The 17292-nt window shown below is 41.9% G+C and overlaps 1 protein-coding gene across 1 annotated transcript in view; it reads left to right on the plus strand.

Moving 5' to 3' along the window:
* FRY (FRY microtubule binding protein) overlaps nt 1-17292 on the plus strand; it is a 258709-nt gene that overhangs the window by 210578 nt on the left and 30839 nt on the right. Inside the window, exons 47-53 of the mRNA XM_034663782.1 lie at nt 394-534; nt 2536-2715; nt 4456-4617; nt 7151-7225; nt 9754-9924; nt 15697-15897; nt 16451-16612. Of these exons, the coding sequence (XP_034519673.1) occupies nt 394-534; nt 2536-2715; nt 4456-4617; nt 7151-7225; nt 9754-9924; nt 15697-15897; nt 16451-16612 (1092 nt within the window). The remainder of the gene's footprint in view (nt 1-393; nt 535-2535; nt 2716-4455; nt 4618-7150; nt 7226-9753; nt 9925-15696; nt 15898-16450; nt 16613-17292) is intronic.

Here is a 17292-nt window from a genome sequence, read left to right on the forward strand (position 1 = left end):
AGTACTCTTGAGGCCAATTGCCAAATTTCCAAGGTACATTTCACTGATGTGTGAGAATACCCACCCCATATCCTCACCCATACTGACTATTATCACTTGGGAGACTTTGCCAGTTTGATAACTAATAACTTGTGTCTTTTGTGTTACTTTGTAATTTTCAATAATTAGTGGTATTTGATGCTTTCCTTTCGAGGTTTCTTGTATTCTGTTGTAGATAGGGTATATTCAGAACTCCTTACACTGCCTTTAATAGTATCTTCATTTCTTTAATGGCTAGGATTCTCCTTTCCTTCCTAAGGAAATGTGCGATCGTAAAGGTGTGGGGAGGCATTGGTGCGCCTGTGTGAGCAGGCTGGTGTCACACCGGCTGACGCTGTGCCTTGCCTCCCACAGCTGCTGGAGAAGGGGCTCCCCAGTATGCAGCAGCCCCTCCTCCAGGTGATATCCAGTCTGCTCAGCTACATGGACCTGTCCGTCGTCCCTGTGAAGCAGTTTAATGTGGAAGTTCTGAAGACCATTGAAAAATACGTGCAAGTGAGTATTTGGATAACGTCACTTACGAACAAGGATGTTTCCAGAGAGTCATTCCAGAAAGACTGAGGATATGTAGCTTGTGCTTGGCTGCAAAGCTGTAGGCGTGCCAGGCTGCGCATTCATGCACTGGTGTTCCTAACCCACGGAGAGCAGTCAGGTGTGGTGGCTGACCACAGCCCGAGTGCTGGAGTGAGGAGAAAGACAGGACTGAGCCCTGGTGCGTTCCTGAGCCCGCAGAGGACGTGTTTCTGCCTCTCAGAGCTCACAGGCTGGGTATTAAAAGCACACACCTGGCTGGGAGGACCCACCAGGATTGTATTTGTACTCTCCTATTTCAAAGGAGGAGAAGAGACAAGGGACTCAGGTGTGCCAGGTTCTAGGCCAGGTGTTTCCACATGCAAACAGTTAATTCAGGGATTAAAATTGTCATTTTAGAGTTGAGGGAAGGGAGGTGAAGTAACTTGCATAAATGTGCTGGAAAAATACTACGACAAACACACACAGGAGCGTACTGGGTGAGTCACAGAGTTCAAGGGCAGATGCTAGGTTCTGTCTGGCTAAACTCATCGCCAAAGCCGTACAGTGTAAATTGTAGACATTTTTTTCCCCATCATTACTTCAACATCACATCGCTTGCAGAAATTATTTAATGCTAAAAATGATTTCTGTGGCACTTCTCCAAAATCATTGTGCACTCAGTAGGCATTCAGTAACACTTTCTCACTTCACAGAAGTCATGGGAGCCAGGGGTTCAGTTCACATTTTTCTACAAATCATGTGCCCCTGGTAAAAAGGAAAAAAATTATTTGACTAGGCTGCCTATTCTAACTCCGGCCTGTGGGCTATCTCTGTTACTTGATATCTTCTCTTGAATGGTGGCTAATTTCACATCCAAATCATGACCTCCCCTGTGCAGAATTTAACAGTGAAGGAAATGTGTTTTGTTTCATGTGCTCTTATTCCAAAGGCTGGGTAAATAGTAATAATAACTTTTATCAAGTTAGTTTATCTATGCTCAATATTTTTGTGGGAGAAGTCCATCAGTCTGCCTGGGGTTTGTCAGGGAGACAAAGATGGCAAAACAAATGAGTCTTACAGGAAGAGTAGGCCTGTGATAAGCCGACAAGGAGAGGAAGGGCATTCCAGGACATGGGAATAGCATAAGTGAAGACACAGCGGCAAAGAACTTGGCTGGTATGAGGAACTCCAGAGGCGGCCTGGGGGAGATGACTCCTGTGGGCTGTGCTCCAAGTGAGGACTCCACCCTGCCCGCCAGAGGGAGCCCTGGAAGAAGTCAAGGCAGGGAAGGGCCTTTGTCTGAAGGATTCTAGAAAGATCACTATAGTTGGGGAGGGTATGCTGGACTTCAGTAGAGGCCGCAAGCGGGGAGCCCAGTTAAGAGGCCATTGAAATAGTCCAGGCAGAGGCCAGAGAGGACTCAGCTGACCTGCTGCCAGCAGGAATGGAGAGGAGGGAGCAGTTAATCAGGAGGCAGGGAAAGACAGGAGTTAAGAATGGCTGCCAGAGTCCTGGGTTAGGTCATGAGAAAGATATGAAGCAAGAAGACAAGAGGCGCCCAGGGAGCAAAGGGGACAGCAGGAGTCAGGGCAGTAGGAGAACAACCAAGGGGGACCGGAAGCTGGAGGTGGGGAGAGTTTTGAGACAGAGTGAGCGGTCAGTAGCATAAATGCTTTGGGGGATTGTTTTTATTCATGTGAGGGAGGTATCTCGTTGGCAAAAATGATACCTCGTAATGTTAAACTTCTGTTTATTTGAATATGGGCAAAATTTGCTCTTTTTCTTATTTGCTTGTTTCCTCTATGTATCTCCTCTTACAAATAAATTGTCTTTTTATGTCATTTGCCTTTTACATAGGATGGAATTTGCCGCACTGTGTTCGATCAGTGGATTCTGACTGGTCATAAGTTTTAGTAGCTAGCGGTAGATTTGGGTTTTTTTAATGAAATTGTTTTTAACCATTGAATGTTTTATTCCCTTTAGAGTGTTCACTGGAGAGAAGCTTTGAATATCCTGAAGCTGGTGGTTTCTCGATCTGCCAGCCTAGTTTTGCCTTCGTACCAGCACAGTGACCTCTCAAAGATAGAAATCCATCGAGTGTGGACCGGTGCTTCTAAGGAATTACCTGGAAAAACCCTAGATTTTCACTTCGATATTTCAGAGGTATGTTATGTGTTTCTGTCCCCTTCAGCAGGGAGAAATAGGGGCAAAGGTCAAAAAGAGAAGAAAGAGAGACTTATTTCACATTTATTTCAAATTAAATTTTCTAAGGCCTAAATTAGGTTCTGTTTTTTAAGAACACATCAAGTGTTATATTCTATGGGGCTCTCAATTGGCAGCTTCTAAAAATAGAAGCTAGCCTCCGTTATTTTTTTTTAATGATTTTTTGAAAAAAAGATAACTTTAAAATGGAATGATCTTAAGCATTTTAAAACATGACCTTCACTCCTTCTTTATCTAACAGGTTTCCTGTCCTATCTTTATATCCACAACTTTGCTGCCCGAACTCCCAGCTAGACCAGCAAATGATTGAGATTTACAGGAATATAGAATCCTTTACAGGTGCTTCCCCAAGCCACACTGACCCAGTAAAATTCTCTAAAGTCTTGCCTTGAGGGAGAGGGGAAGAAGGAGGGAGGGGACCAGCGAACCAAGCTAAGGAATCAGGAAGAAAAGAGAGGGTAGAAAATAGTCGGGTCTACCCACTGCTCCATGAATGGACATTTGGGAGGCCTGTACTTACTCTAAGATGTATAAATACTTTGCTTTCCTGTCTCGCTTACCCCAGGCCTCATAAGCCCACCAAAGCAGAAACAACGCTCTGTCCATTTTGTTACCAGGGTATGGTACAGTGTCTGGTACAAGACAGGTGCTTACATATTCTTCAACACTGCTGAATGAGTCAGTTCACTGAGGGAGTAAACCAGATCTGATTTAGTGAAACTTACTTGCTCTATGAAGTAGGTTGTAGCCAGCTTGGGTTTTTTTCACACGATGGTCTCATTGACCTTCTGTCCTTTCAGTACCCAGGTTATGAGATACTCTTGTGAGGCCATTGTGATGCCTGCACCTGTATTTAGTATGTGTATGATATCAAGGTATCCAATCAATTATTTTTTTAAATTTTTAACATTTTTTTGACGTGGCTGAGGGGGAAAGGTACTTTTATTTCTTGAGTGAAGTTTATTCTGTTCAAAATGGGTATAGAAAATAAGCAGCCAGTCAGCTGCATACCCCAGGGACCCAGCTGCCCCAGAATAAAGAGCTGGAGAGCCAGATGGAGAATTTCCAGCCTGTGTCTGCCACCTCCAAGGGCAGGCCCGCAAACAGGTTTCTGCAGCCTCACTGGGGCTGAAGTGTGGACGGTGCTGTCTACCCAGCACCAGACACCGCCATGAGAAATGAACTCTCAGAAAGTGAAATTTCTAAAGTGTAGCCCAAGTATCTGGCCCCGAATTCATTCATTTAAATAATCGAAAAGATAGAATCAATTTAAATAAATGTTTAAATACTTGAGACTATTTAAAGGTTTGGGAAGAAGGGAAGGAACTTTGGTCTCTTGTTATAGCAATAAATTCTTTTCAGCTTAAACATCTGAACACTATTTGCTTTCCTGAATGTTTTGCTTCTCAGCTTTATCAGTGGTTTCTAGAGTATGTTTAAGAACAAGCAGTTGGATTTGTTTTCAGCTGCTAAAGAGGGTGGGGAAATGTTGAAGATGTAAAATGATTTAGAATGTGTGTCTGAACATCAGGGAAAGGAGCCTACTTCCAACTCTGAACGTCTCTAAGGTTTCATCAAACAGGCAGTGCTTGATTGCTGCTGGGTAGTGTGATCCCACATTCCACAGAACTATTAAACAGATAGGAGAACATGAACTTTTGTATTCCTTTTTTTGTCAAGACACCAATCATCGGAAGGCGATACGATGAGCTGCAGAGCTCTTCCGGACGGGATGGGAAGCCCAGGGCTATGGCCGTCACCAGGAGCACATCTTCCACGTCATCGGGCTCCAACTCCAATGTCCTTGTTCCTGTAAGCTGGAAAAGGCCCCAGTATTCTCAGGTATAGACTCCTAGACTCCCAGGATTGGAAGGGAGTTCAGGGGGACCTATCGAGCCCAACTGCCCATATGATAAGGGGTTCCTCCATCACTATCCTGACGTTGCCCATCTAGGCATGAGCACTTCAGTGATGAGGATCTCATGGCAATCCCAGGAAACCTATTTTATCTTTGAACAGCGCATTACATTGAGTTGAAGTCTGACATCTGCTGCTTCTACCTATTGGTCCTAGTTCTCATAGGACTTAGAAAATGAAATGTGACCTCTCTTTCACATGGCAGCCTTTCAAATAGATAAAGAAACCACATCCCCTCTGGCACTCACCCAAATGAGCTCTCTTCTCTCCAAATAATGCATCCCTAGTTCTTGCAACCAGTTCTACATGATACGCCTGCACAGGAATCCAGAATCTGCTTTCACGATTGCTTCCTTGAGCCACAGTGCTTTGTAAACCAGTAAAATTAAAGTCTTACATTGACGGAGAGGGGAGCGAGAAGGGAAGAGATTGGTGAGCGATGCTAAGGGGTCAGGAAGAAAAGAGAGGGTAGAAAGTAGTCAGATCCACCTGCTGCTCCAGGAATGGACATTTGGGAGGCCTAAAATGGGCAAATACTTTGTTTTCCAGTGGCCCTTCTGACCGCTGTCCCCTAAGCACACACTCGAGTCATGGTCCCCATGGATGGTCTAAGCCATACGGAGCAGAACAGGCTGGCGGATCTCTCTCTAGTTCTGTTATCACAGCCTAAGACTGTACTCACTCAATGGGCAACTGCATTACAGTATGAGCGTCTTCAGACTTGCTGCCGAGTGAAACCTCTGCGTTATTCAGGGCTCTTTGGTAACTAACTTGACAGAAGCCCAGTGGAAAATTACCTTAAGTGGAAAAGGAATTTATTAACTCCCATAGCTTGGCTTCACGCACAGCTGGATTCTAGTACCCAAAACGAGGAACTGGATCCTTAACCTCTTTCTCTCTCTCCCCTTCTCACTGTCCTCCCCTTCCCTTACCCGTGTCAGCCCTCCTTCCCTTTCTGGTTCATTCTCAAGCAGACTCTTGTCCTATGAAACACCAACAACTTCCAGCAGCTCCAGATTGACATGGTCTTTGGCTCTGATGATTTTAGGACCAAGGCATTCCCTCCCCAACATCCATAGTGATTCTAGAGAAAGGACTCTTGCAACATGTGTGAGGGACGCAAAGCCCCACTTAGTGGGAGAGGAGCTGCTCCCAAGATAAAAAGAGGGACTGTGTTATTGGAAGAAGGCCAAATGGTGGGTGCTGAGCAGGGAACTGCAGGGCTCACCAAAGTTAGGGGAGTGGAACGTATAGCATGGTACGTGCCTGCACACAGCTGGTTCTCAATGACATTTCATTGAGCTGTTGAGCAAGAGAACCTACTGTACTTTCTTGGGGATTTGGAAAAGAGAAGAAAAATATACATCCCAGTTCCACGCTCCTCTACATTGATTCCTCCCCAGAACTGTAAGATACCCACTAAAACTTAGATATTTTAGCAGATCTCTTGCCATCTGCCCACATCAAGGTCTTCCTGTCTTCGACCTTAAAAAGACATGGTATCGAGTGTCCCTTCTATAATTTTGGAAAGAAGAATGCAGTGAAGCCAAATTCCATTAAGAAAAGCTATGAGTGATATTGGCCTCCTAGCAGTCTCCACATTAACTCACATCATATTAAGAGGGAAAATCATTTTACGGAGTTAGGAAGATGGCTTTAAGAGCATTTCTGAAATACATTAACATTTTTTAGGCTCCGGCTACTCTTTCTTTTCATTCTCAACTCACCAATCATCCTGAGATCTAGTTTATCTATGTCATTAGAAAATGTGGCAGTTTATACAAGAATCTCCATGTGTAAGCACCTAAAAATAAGGCTCATGAAGAAAAGCAAAAGGAATTGAATCTGTTTAGCTTTAGGAGGAATAAATTGAGAAAGATTTAATATGGCTTGCAGATAATTGAATTTTTTAATTTTGCAGAAAGTAAATTTATTCTCCCATTTGAGGAAAATAGATTTGTGCTGAAACATAATAGATTTAATTCAGGTGTAAGGAAAGCCTTACTAATGCTGAAAGTTTTAACAGACAAGAAAAGATTATCGAGGACAGTCATGAGTATCTGCTGAAGAATCCAGGGGCCGATTTGCATCCCCCTCCCCTGGGAAAACTGAAATCACCACTATCCAGTAGAAACATAATCTGTGCCTCATTTACTTTCTAACAGTCACCTTTTTAAAGAAAAAGTAAAAAGAAACAGGCAAAATCATTTTTAATAACGTTTTATTTAACCTACTATATCTCAGATATTATCATTTCAATATGCAGCCAATATTTTGCAATTATTAATGAGATATTTTGCATTCCTCTTTCATCCAAGTCTTTGTGTATTTTATGTCTCAATTCTCACTGGCCACATTTCAGGGGACATAGTCCAATGTGGCTAATGGCTTACAGTATTGGAGCAGATTTGATCACAGGACCCTGTGATTAAAATGTGTTTGTGTGTCTCTTTTCCAGAAGAGGACAAAAGAGAAGTTGGTGCACGTCCTTTCTCTGTGTGGCCAAGAAGTAGGATTAAGCAAAAATCCATCAGTAAGTCCTGTCATGTATCGCATGTATGTTGGTACCGTATCTTTTTTACCTTTGGTCTTTTTTAGCTTTAGAGAAGTCTGCTATGAATTACAGGTATGATATCCACCATTTAGATCAAACCCATAGATTATTTCTCTCCACACTATGATTTTTAATCTCCGTTCAGAAACAATGAATGATTTTGTTGACTGTTTGCTCCAGTTTATCTGCAAATAAATGCTCAGTTATTTTCATTGTTTAAAATTTCTTGGATTTTTTAATAAATATACCCAGATGTCCTCAAAATACGTACTTACGACTCTCTCCTGCACCACCATATTTAACATACATTCCTTTGAGGTGCAATTTTACCCCAAAATTGGGGTATGCACACTTCTTCCTGTGACGTCATTATTTTACTCACGCACGATAGGGATGGAAATAATGATATTATCATTATGGGATTTTTTTTTCTCTTATAAACATTCAGTGATGTTACAGTTAAAACAACAACAACATGCCACTGGGCTTTGGAATAAATGAATAATCACAGTATTAGAACTTAGCTTCTGAAGCTTTTATATAATTTGGAAAATTCAAGTTGTCTGTGAGTCTATGATAGCCAAAGCAATAAAAATCTCTGGGTCTGGTTTCACTGGCCATTTTTAGTTTCTCCGTATCTCAGCACCTTTGTTATCAACAACAACAACAAAAATAGTGAACTAAATAATTTGCCAAATAAAGTAAGAATTAGCAAACTGTCGCTCCAGGGAGCTGTCTTTTAAATCTCAGTGTATCTACCAGCATAGTTCATGGGTGGGTGAAATGTTGGAGACTGATATATACTCGCTCACGCAGATTGGTGTTTTCTCATCGTCTGGGAAACGTGCCCCTGCCAGCCAGCAGCGAAGCTCGGCTTCCGCTGAAGTCACCTTTTTAGTGTTATTGATCAGTGGGTTTGTTGCTGCTCCAGTGACATTACTGACGGCAGAGGGGACGAGGCGATAGTGGCAGGGGCAGGAGGAGGGAGAGGAACAAGAGCACTTTGCCCCTGCAGGGGAGCACTCCAGCGAGGGCCATTTCCTGCTGCTGTTCTGGCTGGCATGTCCTCCTCAGATCTAAGCTGCCTGCTTCCATGCTGAGGCTCTTCTAGCAACAGATGTTTACCTGGAGCTGGGTACAGATGGGAGACGTGGCACTAAGTGGGAAAAGGAGCCTCTGACGGAGGGACTCCGAATTCTGGCCTCATCTCTCAGCAACGAGGTGCCTGGCCCTCAGGGCTCTTGATCTCAGAGACCCAGTCGCCATCCCTGTGCAAACTGTGTGTCACGGACCATTTTATGAGAACGTAGTGCCAACCTCGGGACTGTTCTCAAACACTTGGGGGGAGTACATTTAAAATCCATTCATTCTTTTTACTTTTGAGAGACTGTTTTTATATTAAATTCCTATAAGTGATTTGTCTATTCTTCAAGGAAGACTAGACATTATAATGCTTAAAAAAAATCATATTGAGGGGCGCCTGGGTGGCTCAATCGGTTAAGAGTCCAATTCTTGATTTCAGCTCAGGTCATGATCTCAGGGTCGTGAGATCGAGCCCCACCTCAGGCTCCACGCTCACTGGAGTCTGCTTGAGGATTCTCTCTCCTTCTCCCTCCGCGCCTGCCCCTGCTTACACTCCAGAAATAACTAACTAACTAACTAAATAAATAAATAAATAACTCTTTTTAAAAATCATATTGATCACTTTATTTAATACCAATCTATGTTCAGGAGAGACTGGATAACAAAACATTTAAGATCATTTGCAGTTTCTTATTTCTATGAAGTTCTAGTAAAATGTCCCAGTGGAAAGAACCTAAACACAGGAGATAGTTTTAAAATATTAACATACAAAAGATCTTGATAGGAAAAAACAATGTTTTGTACTGTTTATAGCAACAGAATTAAATTCCTTAATTTAGGCATAAATTACAAGCATTGCTGCTCAGATACTCGTCTGTAATTCAAATGAGCAAGGACTGTACTTTCGGCTTCTGTTTCTTATTCTTTATCTGTTCCTGGTTTATCTCTGAAAGAGTTAAATCCTTTGCTCTAACAGGTCATTTACAATAACATATCTTGATATCAGTGGTCCTTAAAATATTATGTGCTCATATGTTTGTGAAGTGTATGTGCATGTGTACAATTTCTAACCTTAGCTCAGAAACAATGGAAAATTTCTTGGCTGGCCTGGTTTGTGAACACACACTCAGTTGTCACACACACACACACACACACACATCCCAGGTGGGATCCAGTCTTCATCCACTAAGAGGCAGCAATGTGACTCTAGCATTTTCCTCCTCCGTGAACTTGCGTCTTTGCAATGAGTTTAATCTGAAGGCACCTGTCCAACATAAATAATAAAAGAACATTCTAAAAATACCCACTTAAGGAATTAGGTGTGGACTGGAAATAGAGGGCCATGAAGAGCCAATTACGGTTTTTGTAGCACAAACAACCGAAGGGAGAACGGTCTCTCAGGAGAGGACGCCTGTGATTCGCAGGTGATTTTCTCGTCGTGTGGGGATCTGGATCTGCTCGAGCACCAGACGAGCTTGGTGTCTTCTGAGGACGGCGCCCGAGAGCAGGAGAACATGGACGACACGAACAGCGAGCAGCAGTTCAGGGTCTTTAGGGACTTTGATTTCCTCGACGTGGAGCTGGAGGATGGAGAGGTACAGTATATTCTCTGTAAAAAATAACCCACTCAGCCTTTCCTTGACTAACGAAAACAGTTTCTTTTTACCCGCCAAGTAATGAGGTTTTATAACAGAGTCTTTAATTGGAAAGCTGTAAACTTTATTTTGAATCAACTTATTCAAAGTGCAGCAGCTTAACTTTGGCAAGAGTTACCACACCCTTCCTGTCTGAGTCCACAGCCTAAGCTGCCAAGTTATTTCTAAATGGCAAAGATCTGACGTTTAATGACCACACAAAGACCGTGTGTGTGCAGTCCAAAGGTGAACTTAAAAAAAAAAAAATCAAAACAAAAACATTCAAGTTCTGAGCCTGTTCGCTGGTACCTGGATAAAACATGCTAAGCATCTAATTATTTTAAAAGTGAAATGACTCTAATTCGATTACTTCAAAGCTGGCCTGCTCCAACAGGAGTCGGGAGCCTGAGGGCCCCAGCATCTTTGTGCTGTTTGATGAAATCGTTTCAGCTTGAAACAAGACGCAGGTGCATGACAGCTCTGTGCTCCGCTCTAGGTGAGCAGCTAGCCGTCCCCACACCTGGAGCAGCTGAATTCGTGTCTCAACGGGCAAATGCAGATTTGTGGATTTGAATGATAATTATGGTAATAGGATGCTTTCAGCTATGAATCATGTTTTTGAAAACTGGGATTGGAAGGAGGGGCATCATTCTGACCCTCTCCTTTCCAGCTGGGGGTAGTCTCTGCCTCATGGAGGAAACCAAAATTGACTGATGGGAGACTGGCATATGTAAAGATGCCTGGTACCAAGCCAACTCATGGAGTTCACGTTTAGCTAAATGCACTGATTTTTCCAGACAGGGAAAGGGCTCTCTGCCAGTCTTACAGTTAAAATGGAGGCCCATCTTCAAAGTTTATCATATCCTGGGATGGGCAGGCACTCCTGACTTAACTATACACTTGTGGGAAATGGTGCTTTCCACTAGCTGCTTAGCTTCCCTAAAAGGATATGATTGCAGACCAATCCTCTCCTTTGAGGTAAGGCCAAGGAGCTATCCGCTCTTGTTCCTCCTGCCCATGGCCTACCCTGGATGTCTGGGGAGAATTATGTCCTCAGAATGAAGAACGTTTTCTTTACCTGTTCTTTCTCTAGAAAACAAGTTTAGCAGACCCAGTCCTTAAAGCATCTTTAAAATAAGTGTCAACTTTTCACCTTGAATTATTCTAGAACCTGTAAAAAGTATCGCAGAGTTTTCTGACTGTTAACCTTAATGAGTAATAGAGAAATCAATCACTAAGTGGGTTGAAGATTGTTTTAAAAAGTCTAAACCAAAATATAACCCTTTAGAATACTTTCAAAATGTCTCTGAGCCAGAGCTATATGGAATGTCAGAAGATTAGCTCCCTGATCTGGGCCTCTGACCTAATCTTCGTTCTTAGGCTAGAATTCAGGCTTAGGCACCCTCTTTACTCTGGCAGTTAGAGTAAGGAGGGAAAACTTGAAGAAACAGAGGTATCATTTTCCAGTCTCAGCCAAAAGAAAAAAAAAATGTGTTGTGGGACATGACCTTGCAGGAGCGATGTAGAGTAGAGGACTCAGACACAATTTCAGAAAAACTAACAAATTTAGTTTCTATCAAAACAAAGGAAGGAAAATCTGAGGTGCCTCTCACTTGAAAATAAATATTATACTAATGTTTTTCAGGGACAATAAATAATGAATACTTCCACTTCCTTCTAGTGTTCTATTATCCTAGCAGACAAGAACTTCAAAATCACAGTGATGGTTTTATCTTACATGATTAAGATTTTATAAGAAGCTTACAAGTGTGAGAGTATATATTCCATCCAAATAAAATAAACTATCTGAGAATGTTTTGCTACGTCTCAATAAGATTTTAATAAGGGATTCTAGCAAGTTTACAGAGTGCTAGGGTAAGACTGCCCGAGCCTTAGTCAGGCAGGTCCAGCTTGGAATTTCAACTCTGCCACTGACTTAGCTCTATGCCCTGTAACGTGGATGCAGTTTCTTTTGACTTCCTCGTCTATGAAATGGTTATGATAAAACCTGCTTATCGAGTGGATGCAGGGAGTAAGATAACCTCTGCGTAGTGTCAGGCACGAAGCAGGCGCTCCTTTGTACTGTCATTGGTGAATAATTTCAGCATATTCTCATCAGAGAAAGCCAAGCTTATCTGGTGTCTAGAGCAAAACACAATTACCAAAAAAGAAAGACAAGGGTTTTTTTTTTTTTTATGTCTATTCCTTTTCATTAGTCTCAGAATTTATTGACTCCTATCTGTAAGTTTGCCTTGGAACTTTCCAGAATCTTTAAAAGGTGCCGTGCCCTTGCTATTAATTGCACATCAGCAGTGAACACATCATGACTGCAAACACTTCAGTCTTGTGAGGTGGGTCAGGTGATGCCACCTTTTTTACCCCCAGTTGATGACCCTCATTCATTTTCTCACGACATTTAACTATTTTCTCACAAGTAAAAATGAAAGCAGCTGCCCCCCAAAAAAGTGTTGAGGAGAAGCTGTCAGTCACTGAAGTGGCAAGCTATTTCAGAAATTGTTTTTATGATTTGTTATCCCAGCTACACCATCCACCCCTAAAAGGGTTGGAACTTCTGGTATTTGATACTGATTTCTGTCTTTGGGGGTTTGTATATCTTTACCTTTTTTTTTTAAATTCACATCTACTGAGGGCTGCATTGTTGGCCCTGTTTATTGCTGTTGTGTTAAAACTAAGATAAATGCACTTGAGTATCTTTAATGTAATCGTTTTAAATAGACCTCTTATTTGTTTTTCTGTCCATTCAATCTGCTACCAAGGAACTTCAGGTAAGATGCTGCTATCTTTAATTCAGATGCGCTAAGTAGATGTTTTGCATTGTTGCAGATTCATAACATAATTGCTTTTTTCCTCCCTTCTAGCGTATGTATGCCGATTTGCGTGCATATTTACATTGCGGTGTGTGTGGTAGGATTTTCGTCCGTTGCTCCAGTATGGAAATGTTTTCTAAACTAGAAATACAAGATAGGTTTAAAATCTTGATATGCCTAGTCTAGAAGTTGCATTAGTACATCTCTTGAGCAAAAGTGAGGTTTTAAATATGATCTATGGAAATCTTACAATTTCTGAGACGGCAGCTGTCCAACTGGACTGGTTCTGCTGTTAAATTCTCTTATTAAAAGTGAAGTCAACAAGCTGCACCTAACAATATACCACCAACACTTCCAGTCAGATCCTTTCCAGGCATGAGGAGCTATCTCTGTGTGGCGACTAGATAAAGTTTCATCCAAATGAGAACCATTTCTCAAGTAAAAGGGGTGCTAATAATAACTGCACGTAGACCAGGACCATCATGGGCAGACTGACCTGTGAGCACCCTACCATGCCTGGGTTGTGTCACACTTACTCTGAGAAGGTGTGTATTTGAGGAGATATATTTTGACCACACTGCACCTACATTCTTTCAACAATAATCCTTACTTGACAGAGTTCTAGTATGGAAAAAAAATTCAAAGAATATTATTTCCAACAGTTCTAGAATGTTCAATCACAAATACTTTCTCATCTCAGTATAAATCCTGAGTAGTTAAGTTTGATAACTGATAGATGCAGATTGTCTTGAATAATTAGCCATCTCCTAAATTTCTCACACATAGAAAATCTGACATAATCAGTAAAACACTATTTTGACTTTTGACCACGTAAGTTGACTTTTAATAACCACACACATGACCTTGAGCTAAACTATAGCACTATTGACTTTTAATAACAAGGCGCTTGACCTTGAGCTGGACTACAGTGCCCATACTACACACACACTATTGCATCTCAGGGAAACAGTTTCAATCCCTTCGCCTCTGCTGGAGCTACTACACCCTCGAGAAAGACGTCCAGATACTCTTCCTGCGAGAACAGCCTTCCCTTACCCCTCGTTCTCACACCTGGTTCATTCAGGTCTTCACCAGAGGTGCAGACGTATAAGTAGGAACAGCGGTCCACACCCAGGGTAGCATTCCCTCACCCTAGACGTCTGTATCTCTCTGTAAGCTCATGGCCCTTCTTGGGTTCAGCACGAGAGACTTCCAGAATTGTTGCCTGAGATAGTGCATCCAACCCATTCACTGATTTGGTGCAAGAGAATCAGTTTTAGGGATTAGGTTTTATATTCATATTTGTTTATTTCTCCCAGTAATTTGCATGTTCTTCTTTGTCTCTGTATTCATATTCTTTTAATCTTTTTAACTTCTTCACACATTGCATTTTCTTTTTCTTTCCAGAACTTTTGCCTCTTCCACATTTTTTTTTTCAGTTTTTCACTGAAATAGCTATTTTTAAATCCCAGCACAACAGTTAACCTTTTCCACTAGGAAAAAAAATTATTTGGTGACAGTTTATCATAGAAGATACAGATAAAGCTATAGATACAGATAAAACAGCAGATACAGCTACTCTTTATAATTACAGTCCTAAGAACAATTATAAACATCGTACACAGGGATAAATCATGATAATTTTTGTATCATATCCAGAATGTGTTTAGGATTCTTACCTATTGCCTTCTACCACGAATGGCCAAAAGAGACTCAGAAAATTTAAAGCATCTGTTATATGAGAGGTCTATGAGAATGGCAACGTTTGCTTCATTAGGATCCAGAAGAAATAGATCCTTAAACCAAAGGAAGATTAATAAATTTAAAGCTCATAATTCTTATAGTGATTTTACATCTCTCGTATTATATGATTATGGTACTTACTGAGCTCTCACCAGAAAAAGTTATTTTACTTCAGCAAACCATTACACAGTGTTTCAGATGACTTCTAAATGAAAGGACTCTGGGCTAGATTTTGTTCACATTACCTATTTAGATAGGTTAAAACTTGCTCATCAAGGGGCTGGGTATTCTTTCTCTTCCTTTATTCCTGTTTTAACAGAAAAAATAAAACCCAAATTACTTTCTAGGAAAGATGTTTGTGTTGGACAAATACACTTATTTAATATCAGATGGTCTGTAGAGAAAGTCTGGGATACAACGAGAAGCTTTAACACCGCATTGCCACTTAGCGCAGGTCTTAGAAATGAAAAGGTACAAGTCAGCATTAGTGCTCGGTACCAAGTCAACCGTTTCAGATCCAGGAAAGCAACTGTTTTCTGTGTTGGGACAAGTATTTGAAGATGAGCCTGAGGCAAACGTTAAGCCGTGCTGCTCTGGCCTCTGCGTAATGCATGACCCATCAGACTTTGCCCCGCTGCTCTCAAATAGTCTTTTAACTGTGCGTTTGATCTGCGAAAACCGCTGTAGCAGGAACAGGCTGGAATGTTTACCTAATACTCTTCTACTTAATACCCGAAGGATGTGGAATGTGTTACAGCATAGCTCCTCTTTCTCCTTCCGAAAACAGTACTAAACGGGCCGGGGAGGGGCCGCACCTCCTTTGAGGCTGTTTTAATCGTAACGGTCTCTTTCTTACAGATTTTGGGAAACCTAGATCATTATAGAGTTGACCGAAGTCACCTTTTAAAAAACATGACATTACCCACCAGGCCCAAGAGAAGTGTGTCATCACTTCTACCTGTGATTCAATATGCATTTAGGCGAAAATAGTACGCTTTACTACTTTTCACATCACATAAACAAAATGTTTGGTACCAACGTAGACGGGAGCTTGGGAGTTCATAATGGAAGCCTTTCTGTCTAAGCTATGACTAATTGAATGTGTGAAGGTGTGAGCGCAGGAAGATTCTGGCAAAAAAACCAGCTGATGGTGTGATTTCAGGGTGAGAGTATGGACAATTTCAACTGGGGAGTGCGCAGGCGTTCTCTGGATAGTTTGGACAAGTGTGACATGCAGCTTCTGGAGGAGCGCCAACTTTCAGGAAGGTCTCCCAGCCTAAATAAAATGAACCACGAGGACTCGGACGAATCCTCCGAAGAGGAAGACCTCACCACCAGCCAGATCCTGGAGCACTCCGACCTCGTAAGTAGGACTGCCTGCCCACCGTGGGAGACGGGAGACTTTTTCTTGTCATTGAGGCAGGAGCGCGGTGTCTGGGGGCCGCTAGAGAAACTTTGCACAGCTGCCAAACTAACACCTGAAGTGTCAGGTGGTGTCTAATTGATGGTGGCGAGCCTCTTGTCTAGAGGTTGCAAACGGACACAAATACTCGGGTATTTGCTAGAGGCCTTGAACACCACCAGATCTGTTAAGGCCTGGACTTTTCCTCAGATAACTTTTATTAGGCTGGAATCCCCTTTTAAAAAATGCCTGAGAGATCCGAAGTCTTTAGGAAACGTAACAGACCGTTGGGTGTGGTTACCTGCAGAGAGGAGCGCTCGCGTGTTAGAGTTCTGTGCCCTAACGCCCGGCGCCGGCCGCCGCGTTTCACTTCCAACAACAGTGAAATGTGCACGCTAAGTAATACCTGTCACCCAACAACGAGCTCGGACCCTGGCATGTCCTCTTCCATAAAGGATCATTTGAGCTTTTAAAGAAACTCCACGCTGTTTTATTTGCTTTGCTCTCTCTGCAGATCATGACTCGCTCCCCTTCTGAGGAGACTAATCCCATGGAATCGCTCACCACAGCCTGTGACATGACCCCTGCTGACCCTCATTCCTTTAACACCAGAAGGGCTAGCTTTGAGGCGTCTTTGTCTGATATGAATAATCTGCAGATTTCTGAGGGCTCCAAGGTGAAGAGATTTTGGCAATTACGGTTGTAGTTTTCTTAAAGTACTTCTAATTTTCTGAGAAATCTTAGGGGGGCTCTAAGTGGAGGGACTCTATCTTCTTTTCTTTCTGACTTTTTTGAAATAATTGAATTTGTGCACCTGAGGCTATGTTTTGAAGTTGTTTAACCCTCACAAATGAGAAGCCATCTTCTTGTTGGTTCAAAGAGATTCACTTTGGGGTCTTATTCAAATGAGACATTCTGCATTTTCCGTATTATAGCAGGAACACTGCTGATTAACAGCAAAACAAATCGGTGTATGTCTGAGATTGCTGTGACTTGGAAACTGCTCTTCTTTGTCATGACTTTTATAAAACAATATGCTAAGTGAGGTGTGGGTGTCTGGATGTACTTGGGGAAATTTTTTCCTATGTAGGAACCTGTTATACAATTTGTACATTGATTCCATTCTGGCTTTTTGGCATACTATTGGAATTTTCAGTGTTTATCACAATATTGTGCCAGATTTAAACAAAACTGTCCTAGCCAGACTGAGGAGAAAAGTAAGTAACAGATACAATTTTCTTATTTAAAAGGTCAGGTCTTTAAAAAGCTAACAACGTATATTTCACTTAATGTTATCAAAATTTCCCTAAAATATCCTAATATCCATGAAACTATCCACTTACACACTGTGTTCAC

Source organism: Ailuropoda melanoleuca, chromosome 7 (assembly GCF_002007445.2).
Source record: "Ailuropoda melanoleuca isolate Jingjing chromosome 7, ASM200744v2, whole genome shotgun sequence".
Lineage (NCBI taxonomy): Eukaryota > Metazoa > Chordata > Mammalia > Carnivora > Ursidae > Ailuropoda > Ailuropoda melanoleuca.